The sequence below is a fragment of the Heterocephalus glaber genome, unplaced genomic scaffold (genome assembly GCF_053883595.1).
Source record: "Heterocephalus glaber isolate CG9 unplaced genomic scaffold, H.glaber_assembly_v1.0 deba00001719, whole genome shotgun sequence".
Taxonomy (NCBI): Eukaryota; Metazoa; Chordata; class Mammalia; order Rodentia; family Bathyergidae; genus Heterocephalus; species Heterocephalus glaber.
Window position 1 is genome coordinate 3,174,009 of NW_028258432.1, and position 25,022 is coordinate 3,199,030.

Genomic DNA, 25,022 nt, shown 5'->3' on the forward strand with positions numbered 1-25,022 from the left:
GAGAACAGTTAGTTGTTGCCAGAGAGTGGGATTCTGAGATTTGAGTTTTTAAAACTGGAGCAATTCTAAGTTTAAAGATATGGATGTGAATAGCAAGAATGAAGGTCACTGGAACTAAAGTATAAGGCTAAAGGAATTCCATAGACTTGAAAGAAAGGGAAATGGTGATGTGGCCAGATAACTAAGTCTCAAAGGAGCATACTTTCATGGTGTTTAGAGTATAGTGGAGGACTCCTATCCTACCATGGATATGCACAGGCAGTATCTATTTGAAAGTACTGTGAGAGATGGTTTACATAAGCCTCATCAGTTGCTATTAAGAAAGTATATTATTTGCAAGAAGGCCAAAAGATAAATGCCAGGTGAAAGTGAGTTTAAGAACTAATGAATCTTAGATTGTTTTGTACCTTTCTGTTTATAGATGGAGACCATGGGTCAGTAGGCTGGCCTGGTTTTTTCTTGTTTTGCTGTTCATCATGATCCGTAGGAATGCAACTGAGAATTATTACTCTTCTTATCCATGATGAAAAATGAAGATGAAGTGCATCACATGTATAAAGGATGTATTATTTGGCCTACAAAATTACCAAATTCTTGATTTGGCTAAATGCCTACTCGTAGGGTTTAATTGCATTCCAATGAATAATAAAAGTGGAAATGTTATAATCTTCAATCATGGTTTACTTTAGTTCTTTGAATATATTTATAATGGCTATTCTTCACTTTTTGTTTTTGCTAAATCTCATATCTGGCTGCAATTACAGTTTGTTACTTGCTGTTGTCTACTGTGCTATATTTTCCTGTTTCTTTGCATGTCTAATTTTTTATTAGAAACTAGACAATTCAGATCATATACTATAGAAACTCTTAAGTACTAATTTCTCCACCCCCTTGGGCTTATTCATTGCTTGGTTAAGTTCTGGGCTAGATTAGTGACCACTATCCCTCTTGACAGTGTCAATCCCCTGAAGTTGCTTCTCAGGGAGGCACAGACTAGAGTTTTCCAGCAGTCACTGTGGGATGACAGGAGTTAACAGCAGCTCTTAAGTCTCCTTTCTTGACCACACCAATAAGAGCTGAGCATCACTAACTTCTAGCTGATTGCCCTATTGATTTCACAAATGCTCTGGGACAATTGCTCTAGTGATAATCCAATCAAATCTGGGCTTTGAAGGAGTAATTCCCATGGGTGATGTTTACTGTTACCGCCTCAGCAGAGCTCCTCACAGCTGCCACTTTCCCTAGGGCTCTTTTGCAAAGTAGCCAGCCTTCAGTTTAGCCTATTATTTAATGAACCTATCAATGTCCTCCCAATTATCTTTTACCCTGATCTATAACCATTTTTGAGAGTGGCTTTTGAGCTTTAATGTCTCCATTTTCTGTTGAAAATGAAGCCAGTTTCTTTGGGAAGAGATCGGAAGATACTTGTCTGTTTCTCCCCTCCAGGCAAATCTTTGAGGGTGGGGCTCTGGAGCAGGCTTCGGAGATAACAGTCTACTTATGAGTGATGTCCACACTCCAGCAGGTGAGTGGCAATAATGTCATTGTGGGAACACTGCCTTGCAAGCTGGGACAAGAGCAGTCAGGTCCCCAGAATTCTCAGTAGCACAGAGCCCAAGATGGAGCCTCCATTCTACAAATAAGGGTTGAGTGAAGAACTCCCACCTCTCAGGTGCACTCAAAAGAACTTAGCCTGTGCAACAAGTAGTTGAGGGCAGGAAAAGAAATACTGATGCCTGGTTGCTCCTGGGAAGGAAAGCGTTCTGGCTGCAGGAAGGACCTGTGTTCTTGACTGCAGTAGTCCTGAATTAATTTCTATCCCACTGAGCAGGGGCAGAGTAGGGAGGTATCAACCCTACACACACATTCCAGACTCTCCCTTTTCTTATCCAATTTTAGTAGATTTTCTTGAATAGATGTTTCTTAACTTGCTATATAACTCAAAGACTATTTCCAGAGAACTGATGATGTTCAAATGATGACGTTTAAATGATGTTCTTAAAAAACTTTCACTAGTTTCAGTGGGCAGTAGATTCATGAAGCTCCTCCTGCTGCCAGGATGGAAATTGCTCTCCTCAGTTTATTCACTTTCACTAAGTAAAATTCCCTGGTGAGAATATACCACAGTTTATTTATCCATTCTCTTAATAATGGACATTTGGGTTATTCCCAGCTTTTTTGCTAATATAACACTGTAGCTATAAGCGTTCTTTATACATGTCCTACTGCACACAGGCACGGATTCCTGTTAAATACACGATATATATAAGTAGGAGAGGGATTTGCAGGACAAAGTTATGCTGATGTTTATAAGGCAGTTTCACACTGCTTTCTAAAGAAGTAGTTTCAGCGTACATTTCCAAACAACAGTGCATAAAAACCCTTGATGACCTACATCCTTTTCAACTTTTGTTAACAGACTTAATTGTTGCCAATCTAATAGATGTAAGATTATCTTACTGGAGTTACTAATAAGGATAAACATGTTTATGTTCATGCTCATTGTTTTTATATGTTTTCTCTTCTGTGAATGTCTACTTATTTCTCATGTTCCTTTTTTCCCTCCTTAAAACAGGGTCTTGCTAAGTTGCTCAGCTGGGCCTCAGACGAATTGTAGGGATGCATCACTCTCCTTCCCCAGGTTTCTATTTTTTGAACGGATTATCAGGGGAGAGACAGATCTCCTTTACTACACCAACTCTTGGCTCTTTATTGTGTTGTTTCAGGGTCTTGCATGTGCTAGGTAAGCGCTCTACACCTGAACTACACCACCCAGCACTTGGGTTCTTTGGCTAGATCTAGAAGCTGAATTAATACAAGAGCTGATCAACTAGGAAAAGTATGAAAGTTTTATTAGATTTATAGGTACATGGATATCCTCTCTAGAGAGTGAAGTCTGAAGAAATAACCAAAGCAAGATGCTTTTATACTTTTTAGAGAAAGAACAAAAAATTTGTGAAGGAATGACAGGACAAATGGATCCCTACACTAAGGTAAATTCTATGGATGTCACCAAGTGATATCCATGGGGTGTAGGGAGGTGTAGAAGTTAGGGGAAGACAAGGGTTACTTCACAAAGTTTGTTAATTGGGGCTGCAATGAATTACCACAATTACTAGTGCAAAGATCAAGGCTATTTTCTAGCCTTAGTTTATGAAGGACACTCCTTCCAAAAGAACCTTTGTGGCTTGCTCCATGTAGGAAAAGACAAGACATTTGGCCCTTTCTTGAAGTTCCAGTTCCTCAAATGATTTCAGATTGAAATAATCAATACACCAACCATCAACTCCTTGATTGCCTTGTCTTTTTCTTAGTGTAGTTCTGTATGTAAATATTATGTCGTGTCAATTATATGTGTTATCATTAAATTTTGCAAGTTCTTGGCTTGTCTTTTCAATTTCTCTAAGGCAACTTGTGATAAACAAAAGTTCTAATTTTAGTATGACTGAATTTTATCAATCCCTTATACTAGTACTTTTTGTATCTTAAGAAATGTTTCTCCAACTGAATGAGACACATTTTTCAAAAAATTTAAAGCACTGATTTTTCCATATTAGTATCAAATTGCCCTAATGTAATTTATTGAATAGTCTGTTTTCTCCACAGATTTACATTTACATTCCATCATTTCCTATTTCATTATGTATAAAAACTTCACCAATTTACATTTCCACCATTTATCAAAATTATATTTACACCTGTGTTTCTGAGCTCTCTATTCTGTTCTGTTGGTGAATTTGTCTATCCCTATACCAGTATCAAATAATCTTCATTATTATAGCTTTATAATAAGGCTTTTTTTTTTTTTGGTACCGGGGATCGAACTTGGGTCCTTGCGTTTGCGCAGCAGTTGGTGAAACCACTGAGCTAAATGCCCAGCCCTATAATAAGGCTCATTAAGGCAATTTCTGCATTATTTTTCTTCTTTCAGGATATCTTAACTGGTTCAAGCCCCTTGGTTTTCCATATATATGTTCAAATCAGGTTTTCAACACACACACACACACACACACACATACACGCACACTTACTTTAAGAAATTTGAAAGGCTTAACTGTCAATCACAAAGTAGCCAACTTTTAAAACAGCTGTTTTTTCCAGCGCCTGCCTTGTGAGGACAAGGCCCCGAGTTCAATCCCTGGTACCCCCCCCAAAAAAAAAATCCAAGTAAAATAGCTGTTTTTCAATAGTTGTAAAATGATTTAAAATTTTATATTTTTAAAATAGTTCTATAATCTTCTTATAGAATGGGAATCATATATAGCTCTCTACCTTTAGCTTGGCTAAAGGCTTATCAATTTTACTGAACCAGTTTTTTGTTTCACTGATTTTCTCTATTAATTTCCCTTTTCAATTTAATTGATTTCTGCTTTTTTTTTTTAATGAGACTGGGAATTAAATCCTCTTTTACAACTATTCCACCACTAAGCTACATCTCCAACCTTTCTTTCTTTTCTTTTTTTTTTTTCCTGGAATCAGGACCAGGACTCAGGACCTTGCACTTGCAAGGCAGACAGGGCACCACTGAGCTAAATCCCTGGGCCCCCCACCTTGTTATTTTGAGGCAGGATCTTGCTAAATTACCAAGGCTGGCCTTGAACTTGCAGTATTCCTGCCTCAAGAGGTACACACTTGGATAAATATTAATTTCTTCTGAGATTTTCTCTTTGACTCATGTTATCTAAAAAGTGTTGTTTAATCTTCAAATATTGAGGTTTTTTAGCTATCTTTCTACTGTTGATTTCTAGTTTAATTTTGTTGTAGTCTGAGAGGTCACATGTTGCATGAATTCTATTCTTATAAATGTTTTATGGTCTCATATCTGCTCTTAGTGAATGGTTCCAGGTTAGCTTGAGACTATATATTCTGCTATCATTGGATGAATATCCTATAAGTGTAGATTAGATGTCACTGAAGGTAAGGTTCTGTTTGGCTATATTCTTGGTTTTCTGCTAGCTGGATCTGTCAATTACTGATAGAGGCTCTTAAAGCCACCAAAGAGCCAGGCATGGTGGCACATGCCTATAATCCCAGCACTTGGGAGGGTGAGGCAGGAGGATAATCACAAGTTCGAGGCTAGCCTGGGCTACATAGTTAATTGTAGGCTAGGCTGGACTACATGGTAAGACTGTCTCAAAAAAAAAAAAAAAAAGCCTCCAATATGTGGAGGTATGTGTACATCTCCTTAGGGTTCTATCAGTTTTTGCCTCACATATTTTGATGCTCTCTGGTTAAGACTGGAGCCATATATTTCACTTTTCCACAGTATTTGATCATCTAATATTTTGTTGCTATTAATTTTAAGTGTCACCTATTAGGCCTTTTTTTTTAATTTTAATTTTTTTTTTTACCTATTAGGCCTTTTAAGGATAAGAAAAGTAAGTGTGATTTGATCTTTATGGATTCCTTCTCTTTCTTTTCCTTTCTTCACACACATCTGAATTTCTGACCTGTATTATTTCCCTTCTCTCTGGAGAATTTCATTTAATAATTCTTGTAAAGCAGATCCTACAGGTAACAAATTTCCTTAATTTTTGTTTGAGAAAGTTTAACCTCTACTTCACTTCTGATGGATAATTTCACTAGATATAGGGTATTAGGCTGGTAGAGTTTTCATTTAAAATGTTTTTTTTTCTCCTCCGTGTAAACAGCACTGTTTATTCAGAGTGTGAAACTATAAAGAGAAGTATGATAAAATTCTTATCCTTGTTCTACAGTAAGGTGTTTTTTCTGTTTTTTTCAAGATCTTCTCTTTTCTTTTAATTTTCTGTAGTTTAATTATTATATGCATATTACATATTTAACTATTGTATGCCTATTAGGTATTTTTTGGTATTTATTCTTGGTGTTTGATGAGCTTCTTGAATCAGCAGTCTGATATTTGTTAACAGTCTATTATTATTCCAAATATTTCTTGTATTCCTTTTCCTTTTGGTATTCTCATTGTGAGTATGTTGCATCTTCTGGAATTGACCTATAGTTCTTGTCTTTTTTCCTCTTTGTTTTTCAAGTTGGGAAGTTTCTATTGATATTTGCAAATTCATTGATTCTCTCTTCAGGCAGGTGGATTACTGATGAGTCCATCACTTCTGGGCTCTTTCATTTCTCTTAAAAGTTAAGCGCTTCCTGCTTACATTACTCTGCTGGTCATCTATCACTGTGACAAAAATACATGAGATAATCAGCTTACAAGAGGAATGGTTTATTCTGGCTGCCAACTCTCCAGGTTTCAGGCCAAGATCAATTGCCCCTGTGCTGCTGGACCTGTGGCAAGGCAAAACATCATTAGGAGGGCATGTGGTGGAACAAAGCTGCTCACCTCATGCAGCAGGGAGTTAAGAAAGAGAAGAAAAAGGAACCAAGAGCCTGCCAGCTCCTTCAAAGGGTGTTCCTGATGACCTAACTTACTTCCAGTAAGGTTCCAAAGGTTCTGACACTTCCCTAAAGCACCCAGGCTAGGGACTAAACCTCTAATACTTGTGCTTTTGGGGGCCATTCAAAATCCAAACTATAGCAATTATCTGTTCTTGAACACTGTGCACTTTTTCCATTAGAGTTCTGAACATATTAATCATGGTTATTTTAATCTATGGATCTCATAATTCCAAAATGTCTGCTGTATTTGAATCTGGTACTGATGTTTGCCTTGTTTTGTTTTGGTTTTTTTTTGTGTGTGTTACCAGGAATCAAACTCAGGACCTTGTACTTTCAAGACAGGTGCAGTGCCACTGAGTTAAATCCCCAGCCCTGCCTTATATTTTCAGACTGGGTTTTTTTTCTTTCAGCAAGCCTTGTGACTTATTGAGTCCATAGTTACTGACATAAAAGGCCTTCTGTGTGTGTGTGTGTTGGGGGGGAGCATGGAACTGAACACAAGACAATGTGCATGCCAGATAAATGCTCTGACTCTGAGCTATACCCTGAGCCCTGGTACAAGGCCCTTTATGTTTACCTGTCTAGGAGGACTATGTTGTATTCAATGTTTGCTGTATTTGTAAAGTGGGGCCCTACTGATGTGGTAATGAGATATGTGGGGGGGGGGCCTGAATGTGTTACACAGTTCTAAGAACAACTCTCAATCTTTTGGTCAGTCAAAACCAGTTTGGGGGCTGGGGATTTAGCTTAGTGGTTCTGCCGCCTGCCTTGCAAGCGCAAGGACTCGAGTTCGATCCCCAGTACCAAAAACAAAAGCAGTTTGGGCAACATAGTGATACTTCATCTCAAAACCCAACCCAACCCAACTCAACGCCTTTAGATGAGACAAGAAGGCTACAGTGGGCTGGAGTTGGGAATTTCCATTCCTCCAGGTTGGCTGGGCTACAGTATAATAGTTTCCTTTCTGTGCAGGTCTTTGTTAAGGAGAATGAAATTCTCTGGAGTATTTAACAATGACTACTTTTCCTTCCCTTTGAGGGAAAGAATGATTTTCTTACATCTTCCTTGGGGGAAGCTGGTGGGGCTCCTTGAAGTAAAATTCACAAAAGTATATGGGTCTTTAGGAATTTTTATCTCATAAACTAGTCAGTTATTCTTTAATATTGCTTGATAATGGCTCAGTGGTGGATTCTAGGTGGTATCTGCTATGGTTAAGCTCTGATTCTCTGGATTTGCTTGTCTCCAGTTTTCAGATCAGTGTGTCCCGTGATCTCAAGTCTCTGACGGATGTAAGCTTATTTTCCTGCTCATAAACCTTCACTATTTCCTCACTGATTCAAGATGAAGTCCACCCGTCTCTGCCCAATATACATTTCTTTGGTAGTTGAACAGGGTCACTGAAATATTCTGTAAAACATGGCCCTTGTTTGTTTTTCAGTTTGATCTCTCACTACTCCCTGAAGCAAGCCCTTATTTCTGGTGATTGGTAAACTTATTGTTCCTAAAATACACTTATGTTCACTCATTGCATTTTTTCAAGTCATTCCCCAATATTTACAATGTCTACAGTGAGTGATTTACAAGTCACTCAGCCTCTTCTGATTCAATCTATATTTCTCTGATGGTTCAACCTGCTCCTGCCCATTAAGCTTATACATACACAGCTATTCAGAGGGAGTATTCCAGAACACCTTGAAAGGTGTCAGGAAGACAAAGTTTTTCATAGACTACATTTATAAAATGAGCCTGCAAAGTGAAAGGCACTAGTTTAGATATTAAGAATTGCTGACATCATTTAGAATAACTGAGTTGGCAATTATTTTTTTTAAAAAGCTTCGTAGTGAAATTTTAATTAATGCAGGAAGGAGAAGGAGGAGGAAGAGGAGGAAAAGGAGAAAGAGGAGGAGAAGGAAGAAGAGGAGAAGGAAGAGGAGGAGGAAGAGGAGAAAGAGAAAAGCTATTACCAATTCAAAAAAGCAGGGTTTTCAGCCCTGAAGTTTAATTTTTTAACTTAAAACATTAAAACTCACGTTCCATTTGCTCAAACATTACTGAAAAGAGGAAGTCTCGTGGTGTCATATAATATTCCCCTTCATGTTCCAGTGAAGAAAATTGCATGAACCGCTGCTTACGAAGGGAGAGTTTCTCTACTGCTCCATGGTCAATGTTTTCCTAGAAGACAATGAAATTGCAATTTAATTTTTGTTTGGTAGTGTTCCTAACTAAGCTACTTCTAGAATAATCTTTAAAGAGTAATTTTCATGCTTAGGTTTGACAATTTTCAAGCTTTTAAATCCTCATTTAACAAATATTAACTGAGTGCTTACTTTGAACTGTTTTAGGCACTGAAAATACAGCACTGACGAAGGAATTTACATTCAACAAAGGGAGAATGAAAACAAATAAATGAATATATAAAGTAATTTCAAGTGGTATGAGAGAAGGGCCACAAAGAAACACAAAGCTGGATAAGAAGGTGATACATGGTAATAGTTTAGACAAAGTCAGGGATGATCTTTCTGAGAGACATGTAGATAGGCTACATGAGGTGGAGTGAGCATGGGCTCACTTGCAGAAGCTTGGTTTGCTGAAGGAACACCAGGAGGGCCAGTGTTACAATGATGGAGGGAAAAATAGAATGGCAAAATGGAGGTAAGAGCAGAAAGACTGGGAGGCAACAGGACCTACACTTGTGCTTTCATAAGGAGAGAATAAACCATATCTGATAAACAGGCCTGCTCAAAAATTTGAGTGGGAAATCACAGTGCAAAGTACTAGAAGAATGAGGATAGATGAAACATTTTGAATGTGAGTATGAATCTCAGGCAATGGAACTTAGATCTTGACCGACTGCTGAAAAAGACAATGCTGAAATCTGTATTGCTAAGCTTTCATTGAGCACTTATTACATACTAGGCACTGTGATAATTCAACAGTGTACATAGAATATTTAGTTAATCCCTATAGTAACTCTGACAATAGATACCATGTAAGATTTGGAAAGTGATATAGTATATATAGCAGAGCCAGGCTAAAAACCCATGTCTGTGTCGAAAGGTTTCAATCTCTTAAACCTTCCTAGTGACTGGGTCTTGTGGCCAGGCAGACTGGAGGAAGATGACACAGTAGGCAGCACAGACATTAACTTCAAGGTAGAAATCCCAACAGAAGATACTGTCTGTGAAACCCAACAGCAGGCGTTCACTCTGGATTGCTTCCTTAGACTACTGCTCGCTCTCACTTAGACCATACATCCTTCCTGGACATATCACCTATGACTGATCCCAAACATACAGAGGCTGTTCAGTGACTGCCGGAGAAAAATATGAATTCCAGTTGCTTAACCTCTCTCAATTCAATGCCCTCAACAGGCATTGGTTGACTTAAGTTCTCCAACTAGTAGTGCAGCAATTCTCTCTCCTGAATTAGACAAGTTTTCTTGAGCACTTACTTTTACATGTATTTTGCATTTTGTTACAGTGCCTACTACAATACTGGATATATACAGAATACTCAATAATACTGCAATAATCTATACCTCAGCATCTCTAGGTTTTCCCTTCTCTTTCTCCTTAAATTATTACTCTAAAGAAAACTCAAGGGTCATGTTTTAATTACATGAATGAGTCAATACTCATTCGAGGAATCAAAAACTGAATTTTATAATACTTTGAATATTTTATACTTGAGGCAAATAATTACAGTAAAATATCAAGCTCTGTATATAGCAACATACACATCATTTTATTTAATAAACTGATATTGAAATCTGTATAAAAATGGTGGTAAATAAGAAAAACATTAATTCGTATTAGGAAGTACTAAGTGCTTTGGCAGTGAATATATAGAAAGTATAGGGCTGGGACTGAAAAAAAGGTGGGTTAGAGAATTCTCAGTGAAGGTCGTAGCATTTGCAAAGTCTAGATATTAAAAGAAATGAGTCCAGTAGGAGGATTGCTGTGCCCTGGGCTACACAGTGAGTTCAAGGCCAGCCTGAACTACATAGTAAGACCTTGTCTCAAGAAGAAGGAGGAGGAGAAGGAGGAGAAGGGGGAGGGGGAGGAGGAAAAAATGAGAGGTTAACATGGGCTCAGACATTATTAGCTTAGAAATTTTTTTTTTTGGTACTGGGGATCGAACTTAGGACCTTGTGCAGGTGGCGGAACCACTGAGCTAAATCCCGGCCACAGCTTAGAGATTTTTTATATTTACCATACTATTGTTACTATGTAGTCTATTAAAAGATGAATAAAATAATAATCTATACAGAAAAAAGTACCTTATTTCCTTAAAAAATCTCACCTTTCATACTTTCTATTATCAAAAATCTTTATGACTTATTTAAACCAACAACTTAATCTTAAATAAATTCTTCTTTCTAAACCTCAAACAACTAAAGGGGGCAACTACTCATTTATCCCCTTCATCTATGGGTCTCAGAATAAGATGGACCATTAATTCTCTCTTTTCTGGTTTTCATGTGGTTCTCTACTTTGCAGCAATCTTAATTCTTCCCTGGTCTTAACTAATATCCATCCTTACCCAGAAGTAAGAAAACAAACTTCCCACCCTCTTACAGCAAGGCATAAAAAAACTATTTTTCTTTTTAAAATAAAAATTAACACAAAGTAGATCAAAGAACTTACCATAAAAGCTACAATTATAGAATTATAAGAAAACACAAGGGAAAGCTTCACGACATTGCACTGAAACTTTTAAATTTTATTAATAACATATGTTCATTGTATGCGTTAATGGGGTTCAGTGTGAGATATGCCTACAGTGTACACTGATCAAATTCTACTCGCCATTCCCCACTGCCACAATCTCTAGTAATCACTATTCTTTTAGGTTGATGTCTTTTAGCTTCCATGTATGAAAGAGAACATGCTGTGTTGTCTTTCTGTGCCTAGTTTATTTCATGTAGCATAACATCCTTAAGTTCCATCCATTTTGCTACAAATGACAAGACTTCATTCTTATGACTGAGTAATACTCCATTGTGTATATATACCACAAAAAGAAACTATTTTCAAAGAAATCCTTTTTTTTTCTTGCTTGAGATTTAGATCCTAAAATTTTCTCTATCATTTTCTGTGTCTGTAACTCACATAAGGTAACGTTTCTGGAGAGTCATGAGAACAGTCAACCATATAGGGACGTACTATTTTATTGAATCCAATGGCTTGTTAGCTCTTTCAATTTTGGTTAAATATCTTCTCTAGTGAACAAGAAAAGGTAGGTGTGTGTGTGCATGAGCGTGTGTATGTATATATATATGTGTGCACTGAAACAAAAGCTCTTGTTCATTGGTTGCTTTTTGAAGTTGAACTTGTCATGGAGTTGGTTAATGGTCCATCTTGTTATGAGACCAGCAGACCACTTAAACACATATGACCTCCACATCTGTGCTATAACCATTACTCTCTTCACGTGTGGATGGTGTGGTATAAAACCTTCCAATAATCCTACCATAGCCCTCCCAATTCAGTTTGGTATGGCAACTTTTAATTCCCCTTATTCCCTGGTATAAATAAACCTATTCTCTCATCTCAAAACCTTTCAAATCCCACTGCCAGCACCAATAATACCTTTCCTTTTCTTAATCTTTTCACTGCCTCTCACACTTCGTTTACTGAGTATACAGCAATCACTTGCAAGTCTTCAACACAGCTGACTCCAATTCTACCATTTTCCTTATCATAGATACAGTAGATGTCCTAAGGCACCATTTCTCACTACTACAGTCTTTCCTTTCTTCCCAATCCTCATCCTCAGCAGCAAAAACATACAAATTAAGGGGGGCAACCGTGTATTAGTGGATATCAACAATAGTTAATGTTTATAAAATATGTAATATATGCAAGTCAGGTTGCTAACATTTTAACACATGTTCTCACACAATTATCACAATGCCATTAATAGCAGACACCATTTTTGTAATTATCATTAAAAAAACCACAAAATAAAACTAATCTTGTAGGGTTAATCAGCCTGCCTAGCTTAACGCAGTGAATTAAGTTATAGCACAGTATGACATCAACCTTCCTATGAACCATTTTCCAGTACTAGCTCCTTTAAGAATTATACAAATTAGAAAAGTAGAAAAAGCAGTGTGGAGATGATGCTAGTTGAAGGAATTTTCATGAAAAGAGTAGGCTTTAAGCCAGACTTTAGAGAATAAATAAGAAAGAGCAGAACCAGAATAAGTCATCCTTTAGGTCCTGGGTTAAGTGCTGTTCATTTCCATTATTTCCCCAGTTCAGGCAAATTTAAAGTAATTAGGATGTACTGAATATGATTCTTTGCTGCAAGAAAGTTTATGTAGAAGAAAAAAAGTGATGTTCTGATGTTACCAGAGCCTTTCAAAGTTTATGAGCCAACACAATTTTGTTATCTTCATCATATAACAGTTCAATTTAAAAAGTGTATTTTAAAGGAACACTAGTATAATCAATGTATATATTTATACTTATTACTTATTTCAGATTCTAAAAGGTTAAATTGCCAATGCCACCTTAATCCTTTACTTTTCTGTTCTGTTTATCATGCTTTACTGCATTTGTAAGTATTTTGATCAACTCTCAAGTTTGCTGGATGAATTTAATGGCCAAAATGCAACAAGCAACCACAAAAATTGCTCTTAATAGGACAAAAGATGCTTTATTATATCATTTCCAATAATAAAAACCAAAATGTTTATTTTCCCCTAATTTTTCTAATACACTGTAAGCATCAGAGGCATACATTTTGTCTTGGTGTCACCACACTGTGCATTACACATAGTGTTAGAATGACTGATAATTATAACACAGAATTCAACCCTTCATGATAAATGTAACCATTATGTACTGCAAACATGGACTAATTTTAAAAAACAACAAAAAAGGGGCTTAGAGATCATCTAGTTCAATAGCTCAGTGCATGTGACCAGAAGTCAGGCATTTTGAGTCTCATATCATGCTTGGTTAACTAGTTTGTAACGCAGAGGGCTGTAATATTGATTATGCCCAAGGCCGGCTGTAAAGAGCTAACCCCACAATTGGCTTGTTTATGGAAGTGAGTCTGGCTGAAGCCTAAGTGCCAAGGTCAGAGTAACTCGCACCCAAATTTTGTTCCCACAACTAAAACCTTCTGACTAGAAGGACGATGTTCTAATTACATATATTTTGTCTGTTCTGTTCCTAATTCGAGAATGCTTTGTCTTGTCCTTTCTGAGCCTTTACATTAATTTCCATAAAAACCACACATGGCCTTTACCCTGATCGACTGCCAATCAGAGTCAGTGCCTGGGACTGTCCAGTGCCTTGGTTGGTTGCACCGATATTGGTTGTCCGGGCACCCTTTCTCTTCTAGTTCTGTCTCTTAGTGTATTTTTTTCTGAGGCCTGTGTTGTATACTGAGCAGGTGGGTACTGGAACCTGACTACAGAGGTCTCAGGCAGTAACAAGGGCTCACATCTAAAAACTGCCAATTTTTAGCACAGGATAATGCATGTCAAATTATCCTTAATTACCTTGTACAATTAAAGCACGGTTTACAATAAACCTCCGGTGGAAAATTTAACTATTTCCTGTCCTGTTTTCATTTCTTCCTTCCCTCCATCTGTACATTTTTCCTACCGTGAACACTGTCTTTTCCTATTTTTCTTTTGTTCCCACCTTCCCTCATAGCTTTCGGGTGGCTTTTTTTGGTTGCTTTTGCTGCCATTTTCATATTCTGTGAACTAAACATATTGTTTAGGGTACTGATTTCCTTTAATCTCTAGCTTCTCTTTCTCACTGTGGCATATTTGTGGTAGGGTGGGCTTGGTAAAATAGGGAGGCAAAAGAAATGGCTTGCAGACTTAGATCAATTTGGGTGGAGAGGATGAAGGGGTTTAACAAAAGTCAAGCTATCACAGTTATGTTTGAGAATAACAAGGCAAATATTAACCACTTAACAGTTTATCCTGAGCATCACTCAGGCCGCACGTTTGTTTAGGCACTGAGAGTCCTCAGCGTTGCTTGGGCAGGTGTCATTCCAACCAGTCAATTCTTGTTTGCACAAGATACACTTGTACTCTGTTTTACATGGACTATTTTTTGCATACTTTTAAATTTAAAACATTGTGTTTGCCTTTGATGTTTGCAGTGAGATCTAGTTAAGTTCTGGTTACCTTCTTTTACTAATTTGTGTTTATTTGTGAAAAATAATCTATAATTTTGTGCTACAATCTAACTCTCATTATAAGTACGTTAGATATAATTTTTATACTTCTCCAGAACTCAGTGATATTCTTTTACAATACAAAACAGACACATTTGGGACACTGAGACCGAATAGGAAGGAAATGCCAAAAGATCTGCAAAAGAGAAAAATGAAAAAGGGAGAAATGTTAGTATATCGGAGAAGAAAAGCCTGTGTTATGAAATGGAAAGACAAAAAATATTTGTCTCTTCATTGTCAAATACTCATAATATAGAAATGATAGAACTTGAAAGAAGAAACGAAACTAAAAAAAATTCCATTAGTGGTCAATGATTATAATTCTATAGGTGGTGCTGACAGAGTTGACCCACATCTAACAAGCTATCCTATAATAAAAAAGCAAAGAAATAATAATTGAAAATAAATAAACTGGTAAGTGTCAATGCCTAGATTAGCACTGTTACATATTAGGCAGAAAAGTTCATTAATCTGTTCTCAAACATTTAAGAACCTAATATAAATTATTTTTCTGGGGATGACTAAATGGATACTAGGGAGGTTTCAGTCTTAAAGAGCTTACAGAAAGGGAGTTGGAAAGCAAATAAACAGTTAGAAACCCTGGGTCTGGGGTCAAGCCACTTGGTATTCAAATTCCAGTTCTGTCACTTACTATGCATGCAAGGTTGGACCAATGATTTGGTGTATCTCAGCTGACTCACGTGAAAAGTAACTAGAATTGAACTGCTTAGATTTAAATCCCAGCTCTGTCATCTGGGCAAGTTATTTTATCTTTCTGTTAACTGATAAGTAACACAGAAAAATCATATCTATCTCAAGGTTTTAAAAATTTTTAAATGAGCCTCAATGAAATAATACACATGAAACCCTCAGCATAATGCTGAGCCCATTAAGGGCTACAGAAAGTTAGCTATTACTAGTGTGATCACTGTTAACATTAGCAAATGCACCAACAGAGATACAATATCTAAAACAATTCTATGAGAAGACAAAGAGAGGACAACTCCCTTGTAGATGTCAGAGAGACATCTCAGAGCAGAAGAATTAAACTGGATCTCCAAGGATGGGTAGGAGTTTGCCAAGACAGGGAACAAGAGCAGACTGAATTATGCTAAAGTCAGCTCTGAGATTTGGGCAGTCAAGGTTATGGTATTTGGGCATCCATGGCAAAAACCGACAGAGGACAGAAGGATGCTATAAAGATCATCATGGATTCTGACACTGTATTTTGTAATTTATACAGCAGCTGCCATATATTTAAGACACTACCATCTATATGGAATACAGAGACAGGGTATCTCAGACCAAAATAACAATTCTCGTTTCTCTGAAAGGGAACATGAAAGACAGTACTAATGCTCTATCCCTGACCTCCAGGGCCAGAATCTCACAAGATCCTCCCCAGTACTTAAAAGGCTAGCTTAGCAAAACAGAAGACCAAAAACACTAACTTCAAAGTGGTTATGATTGCTTTCTTTTGCCTCTTGATCCGCCGAGATATAGAATATCATTAAGTCTGGATCAGCTGATGAAATAATTCTGTCTTAGAAACCATGCAAGAAGCCAGGCATGGTGGTAGACATCAATAATCCCAGCACTTGGGAGGCTGAGGCAGATGATCGCCATGAGTTCGAGGCCAGCCAGGGCTTACAGTGAGTTTAAGGCCAGCCTGAACTACAAAGTGAGATCCCGTCTTTAAACAGACAAACAAATGAACAAATGAAGCCATGGAATAAAATGAAGTTCCTTGTTTACTACACAGGAGTAGGAAAAATAAGGTGGCTGGGAGACTCCGGGCCTGCTGCCTCATGCAATTTTTTTTAAACTGAAAGTACTATACAAGATGACAGACTTCATGTGAGTTAATTCCACAAGTCTTCATTTGTCCCTGTTAATTCATTAGTGTTAGGCCTGGTCCTGACTCTCCAGAAACTGACCCATCTTTCTGTATATTTACAATGGGCTATTAAATCTCGTGACCTGCCTTACATCTTCATTCACTGTTTGCTTCCAAATGCAGGGAGGGGGCTGGGGATTTAGTTCAGTGGTGCCACCACCTGCCTCACAAGCGCAAGGTCCTGAGTTCAATCCCCAGTACCCCCCCACAAAAAAAGTTCGAAATGCAGGGAGGTTTGTCTCATTTTGCCACAAAAAATTTTAACAGCAGGCTGAATGTATAGGGCCAGGGGAACTGTGACAGTGAAACTGGTGTCACTTCTAAGGCCCTTCATTTCCCATGAGAATAAGCTCTCTAAATCCCATTTAATCTTTGTGTTGTACTTGATCTTCCCTAGGAATCTGAAATTGATCTTCATGCTGTATGCAGGTTAAGGCTGCTGTGTTTGCTACTCTGCCTACACTGAGTACCTGAGAAGCCTTATCTGGTCCTCCATCTCCTTTTAACTGTGCTGAAAATCCCTCAGGATTTCCTTTGATTGGAGATTTCACTTAAGAAAAGACTGAATTGACTGTCCTAGTTCTCTGTTTTAGGTTTGATCAAAAGAAACCCAGAAATAGAAAGGGTAGAAGCTATGATTTTTGGCCTTGTTGCTGGATTAAGGCGTTTATCACCAGAGTTATCAAAGGCTCTAGTTCAAACTATAGTTTCTTTCCTTAACTTTTCTCTTTCATACTTCTCCCTTTCTCTCTCCCTCTTCTCACACACAGCTTTTCCTCCTAAAGAACTTACAAGTTTTCATAATGACTTTAATTTTACGAAATGGAAAGCAAAACTAGCAATATTGCTTGTAGCTGTCAGTCTATCTCTCGCTCCTTATTTATTACAAGTCAGGAAAAAAGGGGTAATATGGTAATGGAAACAAAAAACTGAACAAAATAGTTGCTCCAAATCCTCATTTCCAGGAATTACTCTGTGCCATTATGAATTCAGGCAGTTATACTGAATACATTTAGACAACTATTCAGAGATTCTTCAAACTCTAGTTAAGTTTGAGGGGAGTAATCATAAAAACAAAAGGCAGAGTGTCAGAATCCTGTTCATACTTAGAAATAAAAATGGGGATAAGCCAGAGTGATGTCATATCCAATTTGTGGTAGATGAAGAATCAGTGGAAATTCTTATGCATAAACTTTACAATCCATTATATAAAGTGTAATTCCATGCCTTTTAATTTTGGTAAGGGTATGACATGGTTGTTAATTTTTAAAATTTGAATTCAAACTGAATTTAAAGTGAATACTTAAATTTTTTCTACAAGCTAATTATGAACCATGTGTAAAGAGTTTCTGCAACTCTTTGAACCATGTGTTAGTACATCTTATCAAGTATTTTCTGGCTTATATTTATTCTAAACTTCCATAAAATTCTATTTTACTGTAAATATTATGTAAGTTTTTATTTCATGGCAACCTTCATTATCAGCATGAAATAGTTTTTACTGAGCATAGTGTATTTTTAATACATCTTCCCAAATGTCTTTCTAAAACGCAGAGTTTGTACTGGAAAACAAACAGAACACTTGCTAGAGTTCAGTACATTAGTGGCAGAGAGGAAGGCTAACCATCTGACAGAATAACACAAAACAGGGGCCGGGGATTTAACGCAGTGGTTCCACCGCTTGTCTCACAAGCACAAGGTCCGGAGTTCTATTCCCAGTACTGGAAAAAAAAAAAGGATAACACAAAACAGGGCCAGCCACAATGTTCTGCACCAGTTACTGCTAGTACCAGCAATAATGCCCCGAGGTAATGTTCATGGTGATCTTTAGCCACAGAGACACTAATGACAGTATGCAGGGAATATTCTGCTCAAATGTAGGGAAATGTGAAATAATAGCCCAACAGTTTCAATGTAAATCTTTCATAAGAAAAAATGTTTTCTTGCTTATAAGGGCAATTTTAGTTATCTGGGAGATTCCCTGACATGGCATACCTCGTAGTCTGCTGATCCTGTGTAAAGTTAGCATTACTCTCTGATTTACTAGACATGTAAAGTACTTTGTGGAATGTATGTTATAGAAAAATACCAGGGCTATGTTTATATAAACTGAAAATTATTAGAGCTGTGAGTGAAAACAGAATATCTTTCAGAAAAATACAAGTTGGTATAGTTTGGGGTTGTCATAAATACTGTTACATGTCAAATGAAATTAAAACACAAGATGCAAAATGCTTTCATCTTTCCAATAATATCAAGATACACTTTTTAAAGAGTTAACCACTAGTTCATTCTTAGTCATAATGCAGCTCCACAGGAAAAGCATCTATCTAAATAACAATCCAGTGTGCTAACACAAAGGTTTGGGGATTTCAGTACTTGAAGAAAAATGTGACTTACTATTTCCTAGGGTTAAATCAATAGCTTAAAAACATTAAAATAAGGGAAACTGTAACTTTAAAGCAATTTATTTAGGACATAAATTTCAGTACAAATGTTGTACCTCATGTCTAAAATCTTTGTAAATGCCAAGCATTGTTTCAAGGCTATGGAAAATACATCAGCACTGGATGAAATTTGCTTCTCCAGGTATATCTGCTGCATAAGACAAGTTTTAATTTTTTTTTTTTACTACTCCCTTGGATTGAGTTTTTGCTCTCAATTTATATAAGCATTCATTTGGAAATAAAATCTGGGAAGCACTTTTTTGTAGTAGTTTCTTTTAAAAAAAAGCATGATATACTTTCCTGAAGAGTTGACTTTTAATGAAATAAAAGGTCATCTTTTAAAAAACCTGCAAATTTATGAGACAGCAGTAAGTGAATGAGTTCTTAAAATCTCCCCCAACCTAACAAAACAAAATAAAACAAACCCCACCAAAACCAAGAACTATACAGCCATGATGAAGCTTCTAGAGGATCTTTTAGAACTGAAAATTTGGACCAAACTGTGAGAGAACATGCTAATTGAAAACAAGTAAAGAAACAGACTTGAGGACCAGTGGAACAGATTAGAAGATGCAGAAACAACACCAGACACACTCAGCCATCTCATCTTCGACAAAGGAGCCAAACACCCTCACTGGAGAAAAGATAGCCTCTTTAATAAATGGTGCTGGAAAAATTGGGCTTCAACTTGCCAAAGATTAAAACTAGACCTATATCTCTCACCATGCACTAAACTAAAATCAAAATGGATTAAAGATCTAAATATTAAAATAGAAACTCTGAACCAGTTGGAACAGAGGTTAGGTAGAACCCTTGAAGACACTGGTGTAGGAAAAGATTTTATGAACAAAACCTCAGTTGCCCGTGAACTAGCACAAACAATCAACAAATGGGATCTCTTCTTATTAAAAAGCTTCTGCACAGCAAGAGAAACCACCAGCAGTGTGAAGAGACAACTCACAATGTGGGAAAAAATCTTCACCTGCTGTTCCTCAGACAAAGGTCTACTATCTAGAATCTATAAAGAACTTAAAAAGATCAGACCTCCCAAATTTAAAGACCCAATCCGAAAATGGGCATCTGAAATGAACAGACATTTCTCAGACAAAGAAGTAGAAATAGCAAATAAATACATGAAAAAATGCTCAACATCACTGGTCATTTGAGAGATGCAAATGAAAACAACACTGAGATTCCACTTCACTCCAGAAAGAATGGCTGCTATCATGAAATCAACCAATAACCAATACTGGCAGGGCTGTGGGGAAAGAGGAACCCTCTTCCCCTGCTGGTGGGAGTGTAGACTGGTGCAGCCACTGTGGAAATCAGTATGGAGATACCTCAAAGAACTAGGACTGGAAGTTCCATTTGACCCCGCTATTCCACTGCTGGGGATCTTCCCCAAAGAATTAAAAGACTCATACCACAGTGATATATGTGAACCCATGTTCATAGCAGTACAGTTTGTAATAGCTAAAACTTGGAAACAGCCCAAATGCCCATTAACTGGAGACTGGATAAAGAAAATGTGGTTTTTTTAATAAAATGGAGTACTACTCAGCCATAAAAAATGAGAAATTAGAGACATTTATAGCTAAGTGGATGAACACTGAGGTGATACTCTTAAGTGAAATAAATAGGACACACATGTGTAAATACCGAATAGTTTCTCTGGTGTGAGAAACTGAAAGTGTAAATAAGGACTAAATGTATAATAGGTAATGTGAAATAGGAAGAAAAGGGGCAAAGGGGAAGGAAGTGGGAGGGCTAGGGAAAAGGATAGAAGGGAATGGAATTAATATGAGAAAGTGGAAAAATAGGAACAAAATCTTTGTAAATAGGGAGGACTGGAGGGGTTGAAGGGAGGGCTGGGCAAGGGTGAAAAAATAAGAACCAAGAGAGACTATGTAAAGGTGCAAATTTCCAATGATGAATGTCTTTATATTGTATACCTAAAATGTACCAATGATTAGAATGAATAATTGATAATGCAAAATAGGAAGAAAAGGTCCAAAGGGTTAGGGGCAGTGGGAGGGGCAGGGGAAAGGAAAGAAGGGAAAGGAAAAATGATGAGAAATGGAAAAAACGGAAATAAAGTCTTTGTAAATAGGGAAGGGTGGAGGGCGTGAAGGGAGGGCTAGGAATGGGGAAAAAATAAGAACAAAAAAAAAAGAAAACAAGTTTCTTCTTTCAGAGAACAGAGTGGTGAATAAGAGAATGAAACTTCCTCACCAGTAGGGTCACTGTGCAGTGAGTGGGGAGCGCTGCACAACTCAAAGGAGCACCACTCACTGTGTAGCATGATGGGTGAGTACATGGCAGTGAGAGGTACTGAGGAAGAAGTGTCTACTCCTAATGTGCACAAAGGTACCACATAGGCTGAGCCCTCCTAAAGTGCAGGGGCTGGGCAAGCCAGGAAGAGTATAGAATGTCCTATTCAAAGTTCCTATCTCTCTGCAGTCACAAGAGGCCCAATATTGTCCCTACTCCTCCCCAATGTCCTTTCAAAGTTGGAGTCAGCATCAGCGAGTTATGGCTTGGATGGGCAGAGGAAAATACTGTATTCATGGGCATAATAACCTAAAATCTATGATGGTTCTCTAAATTGGCAGGTACTCCAAAATGGGAGAATAAAACTGAACTGAAAGGCCACCCTCAAGGGATGGGATAAACCACCCCTTTGCAAAACAGGCAGAACTTTCAAACAGAGTAGATCTAAGACACAGACATGTCCCCCTTTGACAGTCCATGTCCCAGCTCTCAAGTCCCTCAGGGAGCTCCCTGAGACTGAACAGCTGCTACAACTACTAGCATTCTGTCCTTCAGCTAATACTTTAATGGAAAAATAAAGAGTTCTTAGATCAAGATTGAAAGGAATAAAGAAGATATGTTTTTCATATTGCTTTGGGCACATGGCATTATTTGGCTAGAAAGTCTATTTAAAACCTTCAGCGCACCTTATGTAAAATTCTCTGGGAAAAATGAAGGCAAGAGCAATAGGACACAAGTAGCAATGAAAATCAACTTCTGAAAGAAACTGGTAAAATTTATAAATATTAAAGAAGCAGACAACTTTAACATCAGAGAGAAAAGATAAGATGTAAGACAAGAGAAATATTTGAAAGGGGAGCTGGTCAAGTTAAATAAAAGAAACAGGAAAAAATACCATTATAAAACTTAAACAACTTTAGGGAACTATAAAGATTAGAATCAGAATTGCAGAAAACTACATGGACTATAAAAATCACATAGAAGGCAGAAGAAAAGCACAAAGAAAAGCAATTAGAGAAAAGAACATATGTGAGACAAACACTAAAGACTCAATAGATGAATAACTGTTGGGCTTCAGGAAGAGAAAGAGCACATCAAACATCTATTTATTTGTCACTGCCCCATGTATATGCGCTTGAGGGTGAATAATCCTATAAGACAACAGGGAAGACAGATCAGTTTCAGTCTCTTTGAATAAGGTTTGAAGCATGACGACCTTATTTCTTGATTCAAGCTTTTAAAAACTGTTCTCAGGTGTTAATATCAAAACAAACAAAAGTCAGAGGATTAGACAAAATTTACCTCTATAATTATTCTTAAAAGACATACATCACCTTTATATTATGAGGGGAAATAAAAGTAATACATTGAAGTTATTCAGCCTAGAAAACTGGAGAGAATTTTTTGCCCCTCCTCACTCCAACATGTTTACTGTAAACAGAACTACTCCAGAAGGAATGGGATAAACACTTTATCTGAACTAGCATCCTAAGATGCTTCTACAAATCTACTGTGTTGGCCAGTGTATACAGTTACATATAAATAAACCATGGGCTGGCATGGAGAACAGCTGCTTGAGGAACTGGCTCCTCAGGAAGAGGAAGGGTAGGGAATGCAGCCATGGAGATCAAAGAGCCATTTAGGGCCTGCTGGTGGTTGTTATCCTAAACCCTTCCCAAGTACTGCATTTTAGAACCTTCTTAGGTGGAAAGTGGCAAGGGGGGGACAAATTCCTCCTATTAAGATGATGATCTGCTTCACAAACTTGCATGTAATACTAAATACATGGCAAAGGAGGAACAGAGGAAACCTTGGGATCTGAGGCTACACTGAATACGTGAGAACCATGCACATGGTTCTAGTTATATATAAAATGCTCCGTGGATTTTAAGGATTACTTGTAATGCAGTAAAAAAATGTGACAAAGGAATTAAGAGCAGTGAGTGATGTGAACTGGATAAAAGAGATCTTTGAAAGCTGATGACTTCTGTTAAAACATTTCACTAGTTTATTGCCTTTAAAGCAACAGGTGCTTCACCATTCTGTCTCTCCTTTTTTATCCACAAAGTGACAAATTGGAAAATGTTAGTTCTCTGTTCTTTGTTGAACATTCTTTGGTTTCTGCATTTCTCAGGAAGAAAATGAGAAAAGAAAGGGCTTGCCTTACAGTGTCACTGTTTTCAAAATGTCCAACACACACACACTGTATTAGACAAAATACAGTAAGACCCACTCATTTGGGGCCTTTATTTTGGACTCTGTAATAACCTGGATAAAATGCAATTACATTGTCTTTGAACTTTTTGCAGTGTGCCTGAAAGAATATCTTTTCTTAAAGAAAATTTTACATTTGGAAATTTTCACTCATTAGACAAAACTTCTTCACCTTGTTCAGAACTAGGGAGATTTTAATTGTACATGATACACAATAGTACCAGACTGAATTGGAAATATTCATTGTAATAGGCTCTGCCTCATGATAAATTTTACAAAATTAAAGAATATTAGCCAAGGAGCTAAAAGTCCATTCTGGGAAACCTGGGAGGTCTGAGAACTCCTCTCTGCCTTCTGAAAGTTGTCAGATCCAGAGATGCTGACTTAAATAGAGACGAGAAGAGAGAGTGGCTTTTCTTAGATTAGCATGGTGAGATGAAATGACATATGCTTATATATAGTCTTTCAAAAACCCCATAGATTGTGGTCTAGATAAGTGAGGTAACTGTCAGGAGAGGCTGATGAATAAAAAAATAACCATTTGCTTTTTTAGTAATTGCTTTCTTTTTCCTAACTAAATTGCTTAGCACAATACTCATTTTCCCTTCCTTCATTACTACCTTCCAGGAGGTACATCATAACTACATATATTTTTATACTATAAATGAAAAGTTTAAATTAAGTTTTAAGTGATTATAATGAGAGAAAGGGGGAAGGAGAGGGAGGAGAAAATGAGAAAAGACAGACACTAGATTGTCAATTTAAAATCTCAATATCTCTCTGAAGTTTCATGAGTATCATTCATTACAACCTTAACTAAGTAACATTTTTTAAAGGCATGATTGAGTTACTTGGCTTATTTCCCTACACAGAAGGAGGTAAATGGTACTTTGTGAATTTTCCAGTTTTCTTTTTTTGAAAGACTGGGGACTGAACCCAGGGCCTCTTCACAGAGCTAACTCACAAGCTTCCCCTCCCCGCTTCAATTTTGAGACAGGGTCCTCCTAAGTGACTAAATCACCTAAACTGGGCTTGAACTTGCGATCCTTCAGCCTCTCAGAGCAATAGGTTTATAGGTATGTGCCACTATGTCCAGCTCTATGGTTATTAAATACCAACTTATTTAATAAACGTGTCTTCAATGGCCAGCCAAGCACTGCATAGAGATGAAGTGAATTCTTTTTAGTGGAGATTATAGAAGGTGGTGTTAGAGTAGAAGTATGAAAAAAGCCAACAGCATTTAGCAAATGTGTATGTCTTATAAAGATATATTTCAAATTCTGAGAATTACTTTTTCATGTTATCAATCATAATTTTAATTTACTTTTCACAGTGAGAAATGCACCAGGCTACTATCTTTCAAGGTTATGTAATTAAATTTAAACAGAAACTAATAACAGGTCTGGTATTAGTAAATTTACCTGAATTGTGATCTCTCTCCTCTTTGGGCAGATCAGAAGTAGGTGGAGACCAGGGACAAGAAACTTTTGTGATAGAAGCTATGCTCTAACTTCAAGAATTTTACATACTCATGCAAAAAGATCAACTGGAAGCAGAACTTGAAGGAAGCCTGGGGAAAGGACTGAGTCATAAACAGAGGCTGTCACTAG

General features: G+C 37.3%; 1 protein-coding gene across 3 annotated transcripts in view; it reads right to left on the bottom strand.

Moving 5' to 3' along the window:
• Positions 1–25,022, bottom strand: part of Micu2 (mitochondrial calcium uptake 2) — a 126,674-nt gene that overhangs the window by 83,484 nt on the left and 18,168 nt on the right. For all 3 annotated transcript variants that reach the window (XM_021236362.2, XM_004854859.2, XM_004854858.3), the window contains exon 2: positions 8,406–8,547. In XM_021236362.2, the coding sequence (XP_021092021.1) occupies positions 8,406–8,547 (142 nt within the window). The remainder of the gene's footprint in view (positions 1–8,405; positions 8,548–25,022) is intronic.